General features: G+C 33.1%; 1 protein-coding gene across 1 annotated transcript; it reads left to right on the top strand.

Annotated features, from left to right (window-relative positions):
• The first annotated feature begins 7,200 nt into the window (after positions 1-7,200).
• LOC114632327 (taste receptor type 2 member 117-like) lies at positions 7,201-8,153 on the top strand. Its single transcript, XM_028780863.1, has one exon. The coding sequence runs from the start codon at positions 7,201-7,203 to the stop codon at positions 8,140-8,142; it is 942 nt and encodes a 313-aa protein (XP_028636696.1). The 3' UTR covers positions 8,143-8,153.
• Positions 8,154-9,407: the final 1,254 nt, after the last annotated feature.

Genomic DNA, 9,407 nt, shown 5'->3' with positions numbered 1-9,407 from the left:
GAACACACTGATTCGTGTGGTCTTCATTTATGGTCAGTGAAAATCTTGCTTTGTGGATATCCCATGGCTATTTTCTAGTGGGAAAGCATCCTTGTGTGCTGGTGGATGGATTTGATACAGGTTATATAGAAGTAATAAGAATGTTTATAAAACAGTTCAAATGGATGTTTGTTTATACAGCCTTCTAAGAGCTACTGAATTTCAGAGTTGATGTTGGAGTGAAGATACATTCTCGTTTGCAAGCATGTAAATAAACAAATATATAGTTTTAGAGTTAAAAAGAATCTTCTGCAAAACTCCTCCATAATTTGTATTTATCCTTTTAAATAATTTGTTATTAAAATTTTTAAAACGCAGTACACAAAATATGCAATGAGTTTGTAAATCATGTGCTCTATCTTGGTATTATATAGAAAGAATGATTACCAATGTGGATTCATTATTAATTGTGAGATTTATGTATAAAAAATCCCAAAATATCTAAAGAATATTGTCAAAGATTTTGCCAAGACATGAAGTAGGCAAATAGTTCATAAAGTCTGATGATTGATGTAAATAAACACCTATGCATATTTTTTCTTGCAAAGCTAAAAGGAGCTTATCCAGAAACCTCCCCACCTAGAGATCCATCACGTACACAGACAACAAACCCCTATACTACTGCTGATGCCAAGAAGTCTATGCTAACAGGAGGCTGATATCTCTGTTCCCTGAGAGTTTCTACCAGCACCTGGCCAATATAGATGCAGACACTCACAACCAATCATCAGACTGAGCCTGGGGACCACAATGGAAGAGCTAGAGGAAGGATTAAAGGAGTTGAAGAGGATTGCAACCCCATAAAAGAACATCAACTAATTGAACCACCCAGAGCTCCCAGGGACTAAACTACCAAGCAAAGAGTATACATGGAGGGAGCTAGTATTCCAGATACATATGTAGCAAAGAATGGCCTTTTCTAACATCAATGGGAGGGGAGGAAAGCTTGATGCCCCAGCATAGAGGCATACTAGGGGGTCAAGAGGGGAGGGGGTGAATGGATGGGGGAGCACTCTCATAGAAGCAAGGGACTTGGGAGAGAGAGTTGATCCAATGAGGGGGTTGTGGAAGGGTAACTGGGAAGGGGGATATCATTTGAAATGTAAATGAATAAAATGATTAATAAAAATGAATAAGTATAGTTGCATTCAAATAATCAATACTTTTCTAAGTATTTCTTTTACATTTTGTAAATTTATTTCATACTATTCTGTGTATGAGTCCTTTGCCTACATGTATGTCTAAGTATCACATGTGTGGCTGCTGCATATGAGGAGGTCAGAACCTCCGCATGGGTGCTAGGAATCAAACCTGAATCCTTTTCAAGAACAAGAAATGCTTGCCCTCACTGAACCAACGCCCCAGTCCCAACAGTTTTCCAAATATTTACCAAAAGAAACTGTATTGGTTACTGTGACATTAACGCTTTGCATAGAAATGTTCAGTTTTTATGCACTTTGTTTTTATGATTTTATTTTTAAGATTAATAAATGTTAAAAGTAGTTTCAGTTGTGGGCTTTCTTTTTTCAGGATTTTATAATATAATTGACTTTAGAGAATGCTGTGGGTGCCACACTATGAAGATGGAAATCAAGGCCCTCTGATTTACATAGCTGAGATATGGACTCTCTCACAACAGCTTGCTACTTCAATACAGTTTATCCGTAAAATGCAACCAAAAATAATATTATCTTTATTTACAACAATACTGACAACCACCTTCCAAGGTTGAAACAAACAAAATCTTAAAATAGTTTGCCTAGAAAATGCTGCTAGAGAACATTTTTATATAGGAAATAAAATTATAAAAATAATTATCTTGCTAACATACAGAGCAGACATAGCATATTTGCTTTGAAGAGTGGGTTTACATTTTTTTTTTAATTTGGCAAGTTTTCTTTTATAAGGTTTAGTATTACTAACCTAAAATTTTAAAGATTCTCATCATGGTTAATTACTGGTAGAGAGATACTATTTCCTCAGGAAACATACAAATATAAATGTGTTTGGTCAAGTAAACAAAATAAGAATTTAAAAATATCTTCAATACTTGTCAAACGTAATAATGCATGCCTGTATCCCAACACTTGAAAGGCAGAGATAACTATAAGTCTGCTAACTTAGCAGTAATTCCCATGTCACCTAAGGCTACTCAGACAGGAGGAGAGGGATAGAGATAGATAGATAGAGGAAGAGAGGGGGGAGGGAGAGGAAGATGGGAAAGAGACAGGCATTCAGAGACAGAGACAGACAGATATAAACACAGACAGTAGGAATGAGTCAGAAATAACCACAACTCTTGAGTTTCAGTAAATATCATCTTAAAAGAAAAGGTCTCTCAGCTTTTACATTATTTGAAATAACTTTTTATTTTTTTTGTTTTTCATTTGTGTTAATGAACCCTCGTTTTCCTTAACTATATTCTGTCTATAAAACTAACATACACTCCTAGAGCATCAGAAAACATATTTAATTTTGCAGAATGAAGAGACTTTCAAAACTATGTTTGCAAATAAAACCAATTCAATTATTTAAATGTGTTGCCATCTGTATCATGGAAATGAAATAGGTTGAATCTAAGGCCAGGTTTATAACTTGGATTCTTGTCAAATCTGTTTCTAGAGTTCTGACTCGCAATGTGGAATGGTATATAGAATATAGAGAAATAGAGTTTGTACAATGATCCTTCCCTTCCCTGTTCTTGAAACTCTTGGGGGAGAAAAACATAAATCACAGAAACACAATAACTGTGTTTCTGGCTATTAGTGAAAATTCACTATGATTTAAGTGTTTTTTTAATGTAGATTTAATGCCTGACATAAGAGGGATCACTTTTTGTAAATAGAAGGTTTTTTCTTTTTTGTTTCTGTTTGTTTTTTTTTTCCTTTTTTTTTTAGACAGGATTTCTCTGTGTAGTCTTGGTTTTCCTATAACCTACACTATAGACGAGGCTCGCCTTGAATTCAGAGACACTCCCACTCCACTGCCTCCTGAGTGCTGGGGTCAAGGCTTGTGTCAGCATTAGTCCATGGTTCTCTAGTTTTTAATTTTAACTAGAGGATAAGGATAAACTGCATGGAACTAAATAATCAGACTGAGTTATACAATTTCAGGCAGCAGAAACTGATCTCTGATTTTGGAGAACTACCTGGGAATACTTTAGTCTCCACTCCTGATGTTTTGAGAGCTACTGAGGTGGCTTTCTCCTAAATAAGCTGTCCAAATTATGTCCTGACTTCAAGTCAATATTGTCATTAAGATCCACAGCAAAGGTTATATATAGGGTTGCCGTCTAGCCTGAGATCTAACTCATGAGAAGGGATTAGTTTTCCTGTATTTTTGTTCTTACTAAGCTTGTTTCTGGCATTGATCAACAGTAGGGAGACTTTGAGAGACTGTCAAGGCCATAACCAAATTACTTACACGGAGTTTCTATCAAAAAACAAAAACAAAATACAAAAAAATGACTGATTTTGTCTCTCTTTTTTTTATTTATTAGTAGACATTAAATTATAAGCACACATCATGATGGCTTTATTCTGGTGTATTTTTTTAGTCTCTTATCAAAACAAACCACTCATCCAACAAGGTAGTTTTAAGAACAAGGTTGAAGTACATCTTAACTATATATAACTGACTCCATTTATTTTTAAAGCCTTTTAAACTCCCTGCAGTTATTTTGAGAAAAATGTGGAGGATAACCCACTTTTAAGTTTACTTGGATGTTAGCCAGAGAACCCAAGTCTTGTCCCATAGCCCATTTCTTTTCAAAGGGTCTGACTAGAAATGGCAATTTATATAAACTTAAAGAATTAAGACATTTCAGGCTACAGGAAGCACCCAAATCTAACACAGCCTGAAGTGAAATCCCTATACAATAATTTTGTTCTATTTATTAAAAATGAAGTAAGTCAAGCTCACACTCATGGCATGGCTTATCCATATAAACGGAAAGCAAGAGGCAATCTCATTCTCAATTCCCTACTACACTCACTGAGAGAGAGAACACATCATTCAGTTGTTGGCTTTCAGGTCAATATTTGCTTATAAATATAAAAATATTCTCCTGGTTTTTATCAAATAGAAGCTAAAAACAAAGAAACAGAGTACATGCAGATTCTTGTTTGAAAGTTGTTGTCTGTCATGCTCATGCATTGGGATCCAATGTCTAAAATGAAATTCTATCTTCATTTGTTTACTAGTCATGTGTTTAAGTTCTTTTCCTTAATTATTTGACTACCTTCGATCAGAAAAGTATAGCGATGTGTTATACAACTTTTTCAATGCTGGTTTATTATTCTTAAAAGAGAAGAAATTTGGTCTTATTTATGAATTTAATGTTTCACTTTCTTTATCTTTCAAAGTTAAAGCTTCAGTGGAAGATAAAGTCTCATTATTAGCATGTAAAAGAAGCATACTGCCTTGCATTTTACTGCTGTAATTTTGCTATCCCATGCATAATTTTTGGGTTCTTCATGTCAGCTAGGAAAATTTTGAAATCCAGTACCTTGATCACAGTAGAAACATTTAAATTTAGAGAAGGATCATCGGAGCTTTGTCTAATTAACCTATCACTGTTTTTCCATGGTGTAAAAATATTTTATTATTATTAAAGATTTTCATATATTACAGTTTGATACTATGTATTCCTCTCCCCCACATCATCAGAGATCCACCCCTTTTTAAACATATCTAACTTTGTGTTATCAGTTTTCCTTAAACTTATCAAGTCTATAGTGTGTTTTCCATAAAATGTTGGAACCAACCATTTTCAGAATGGATTTAAGTCCTGTTATGTAATAGGAACAAACATCTACTAACCCAAAACTGGAATGGGTGACAGTTTAAAGTACCTTATTCCAGTGTGATAACACAATGAGTTTTACTGTGCTTACCAATGGAAATATGTTTAAAGGGTTATTGATGGGAACATAAGTGACTCAAAGACAAATACATCACTAAAAGCTCACCCTAGCATTGGCGACAGCAATGAGAGTTGAAGGGTTTACTTTCCAGATGAGATGACTCAGTTGGAATCAAAGCCTTGTTCAACCCTCTGATATCTGATACACTTTTAATATCAAGAAGCAAGTACTGATAGAATTATATACCTCAAATTATCACTATGGGCGTATTTACTTTATCATGGAGGAATAAATAAAATTTGTGAATATTTGGCATTGTTTCAATCAGTGTATCAAGTGTAATAAATAAAAATAATATAAAATACAATAAATTCTAGATATAACAATTATATTATTAACACTGGCTTTGGAATGGGTGAGGGGAGTTTGCTCTGAGACATTTAGATTTAAACAAAGTTCGGGTATATTGACAGATAATTGACAAACAGTGAAGTATATCATTTCCAATGCACTGTATCCTGGATTTTGAATTCAAGCTGACTTTTAATTTTATTTTGTAGATGAAATGTTAGAATAATGCTGTGTGCCATTCTCAGCTTCTGAGAAAGACTCTCTCTCCAGGATCTGCTGTTGCTCAGGATGAAACTATGATGATTCTAAGTCAGAATGAAAGTTATCAGGAAGTGTCCCATGCAGGTGAGTGTAATTCTTGTTGGAAATCCAAGTTCTGGGGCTTTCCTGAAAGTCTCACTATCAGTACCCATTCCACTCAGCTCCACCCTTTGTCCTGTTTCTATTTGTTTCTCTTCATACTTGAGCTCATTTGCTACCTGGATGGATCCAAGTCACAGGGAACATCCTGCCTCTACACTGAAGGTATGTGTGTTTTTCCGTTCTTAGATGTTTCTCTGACATCTCCCAAACCAGCCTGTTACCAACATGTTATCTACATGGATGGATCTTTCCATGCAAATGATGAAAAATTCTGAGTCTTCAAATTGTTTATCTGTGTGTGTGTGTGTGTGTGTGTGTGTGTGTGTGTGAGAGAGAGAGAGAGAGAGAGAGAGAGAGAGAGAGAGAGAGCAGTATTCCTTCAGGTAGAGAATGTCCTAATAGTTAAAACCACTAAATCACTTCATGTTGTTCACTACCACCTACACTATATTTGGTAACCATTGCTAAATTTAGTTCATTAAGCACTGTATTGCTCTTTAGATGCTGAATTATCTGTCTATCAAATTACTCATTCTTCATCTTCCCAGCGTGTATGTATGACATCTGTCATCTGCTTTGGGGACAATCACTTACACTTACATTGCAGGTACTAGAGGCAGTTGATTAGAGTTGGATAGTCTAATGGTGCAAGTTGCAAATGGAAGAGTCTGTTATCCCTTCAAAGGAGAGGCCACAAATAAAGAGGTGTCTTCCTTTGTGGATTAGCTAATCCTCATTCTTGACTGGTTACAGCACAAGAAGAGTTTTCCATCAAAAATACAAGGATAGCCAAGACTTATTACATCAGGTAACATGTAAAGCATATAAAAAGCATGAAATGACCAACTTGTAGAATACTAAGCATGATCAATATGTACAAGAAATATTGACCAATGAGGATACATTATAGAAAAAATTTAAAAAGATTTTTCAATCTCAATAAATATGTACTTATGTGTGAACATTGTACATAGGTATTTATGGATGTAAGATTACAAGGCACTATTATTTTTACTACTTAATATTAGAAGAATAAATCCCCTCTTGACATTGTGAAACATCATAACATGAGAGTTAAGGACCTCATATGACAAGGTCTGAAATTTGCAGAATTATAAAGCCTTTTAGCTAAGAAAGTATATATCTGTTAATTTTGTTGTTTATTTTATATATTTGAGAATTTCTAAAAGTGTCTTGCACAGGACACAATCATAACAAAATACATACATTGAAGCAAATATAGATAAGTCATGAAAATAATGTGTTTTCATTTTCACACAAGCATGTGCATTTCCAACCTTTTCTTTATCATTGTCTAGAAAATACAACAGGAGCTGTGTGTGAACAAAGAAGTTCTGGTCTGGCATTCCTGAGCTGTGTGAAGATACACATTTTTATGGAAAAAGATTCAGACTCCATATCTATCAAACCTGTATGTTTGCTCCTGTGTTAGTGTGTGTGGCAGAGTTAAGAAAAATCATGTTATGGGAATCAACTCAGAAATTGCCAAAAATATCACCTTAAACAACAATTTAAAAAATTATATTTCAAATGAATATGAGCAAACCTTTATGACAATAAAATGCAGCATCTTTTGAAGACAATATTCAATATTTCTCACAGTACACTTTTAATCCTTTTATTCATAGAATTAGTAATTGGAGTTATAGGAAATGGGTTCATGGCCCTGGTATACTGCATGGAATGGGTTAAGAGGAAGAGAATGTCATTAGTTAATCAAATCCTCACTGCTTTGGCAATCTCCAGAATTTTTTATATCTGTTTCTTGTTTATAAGTTTAGTCATCTCCTTCACATATCCTGATTTAACTAGGACTTCAATGATGATACATGTCATTAATAATGTTTGGGTTATAGTCAACCATTTCTGCATCTGGCTTGTTACATGCCTCAGTGTCCTTTATTTTCTCAAGATATCCAATTTTTCTAACTCTCTTTTTCTTTATCTAAAATGGAGAGTTGAAAAAGTAGTTTCATTTAAACTACTGGTATCGACAGTCCTCCTGATTTTAAGTATTTTACTAATTAACTTGGAAATTAATAAATGCATAAATGAATACCAAAGAAACATATCTTGCAGCTATCATTCTTATTACCAAGCAAATTGTCAAAGGCATGTGATAAGCCTGCACATTATTTTCTTGTTTGTCCCATTTATTTTGTCCCTGTCAACTTTTCTCCTGCTCATCATCTCCCTATGGACACATTACAAGAAGATGCAGCAGCATGTTCATGGAAGCAGAGATGCCAGAACAATGGCCCACTTTAAAGCCTTGCAAACCATGATTGCCTTTCTCCTGCTATACTCCGTTTTTATCCTGTCTCTGTTATTACAAATTTGGAAATATGAATTACTGAAGAAAAATATTTTCATTGTATTTTGTCAGGTTGTATATACAGCTTTTCCTTCATTCCATTCATATATTCTGATTCTAGGTGACATGAAGCTGAGACAGGCCTGTCTCTCTATATTGCGGTGGGTGAAATTCAGGCCAATTATATAGAAATTTTAGGTCTCTAAAACACTATACGTTATGTTGTATATTCTAGACAAAGATTAACCAATACAAATATATTTTGTATTTTTAATTTTTACATTTTAAATATCCTTTGATTTTATTGTATGAATTTGATTTCTGTTTGTAATTATCACTGATTAAAGCTACTACTAATTTAGCTAGTTATGTACAAGGCTATTTCTTAATGTATACATCAAAAAGGACCTCATTGTTACCCACTAAAACATAAATAAATCAACATTTTATAAATTTTCTATCAACCATCAATTACAGAGATTTTTGACTCAGGAACTATACTTCGTGTGTTTTAATATCCATTAAAAAATTGTGATAAAAGCAAGTAATTGAAACCATGTAATATGAAATGTATGAATAAAACTTTATAGAAGAAATGTGTAGGATGATATAAATTGTAAGCAATGGGAACAAAGGTAGTTTATTAAATACAGATCTCAATTTAGAATTATTTTTGTCGCTTCTTTGGAGCCATGAGGCTCCTGTGTTAGTTATGTAAACTTTTTATTAGTTTCATTACCAACCATTCTGAAATACTTTCATGATTATTAAGACAATGTAATTTACATTTGCAGGTCCAATGTATGTTAATTTTAATGCATAATTATAAGAAATTAAAGTTTCAGATAGTTTAAAATATTAATTTGAAATATTATTTTTGATTTATTTACTATTTTGGATCCATAACAGAATGTGTAATATCTTATTGATTGCCCACATACAATTAAAAGCAGGTCTTCTTATATGTACTTGTTTTCAATATTTAATGTACATTAAAATTTAAAATCCTATAAAATTAAATTAATTAATAGAATAATGTCAAATAGTTCTACAACATGATACCTATACTGTAGATCTTGATGAGATGCCTAGTGTTTTATCCAGTTAAATGTTCAGTATGATATGATTCTGAGTTTTACTACATATGAATAATTCTTTGTTCAGTCATAATTTTATTATTAAAAATTTCTGCATCAAATTTATAATATAATTTTCCATACTCCCAGAAAACATTTACTCATTTATTGAAAAATATTTATACTTAATACCTATTCATTGCACCATTTAAACATATTTTAATGAGAAACATAACCTCTGAAAAAAAGAAATTTAACAACTCCTACAAGCAGTTCCAAGGAGTGTTACATTCTTCTATTTGTCATGTTTTCTTTTGTAATATTTTGTATTAATATTCTATAATTTTAAGGCTTCTTGTCCTAGTTTACAACTTATGG

Source organism: Grammomys surdaster, unplaced genomic scaffold (genome assembly GCF_004785775.1).
Source record: "Grammomys surdaster isolate TR1022 unplaced genomic scaffold, NIH_TR_1.0 373, whole genome shotgun sequence".
In the NCBI taxonomy this organism is placed as follows: Eukaryota; Metazoa; Chordata; class Mammalia; order Rodentia; family Muridae; genus Grammomys; species Grammomys surdaster.
The sequence above is the reverse complement of the archived record's forward strand: the minus strand, read 5'-3'. Positions and strand labels throughout refer to the sequence as shown.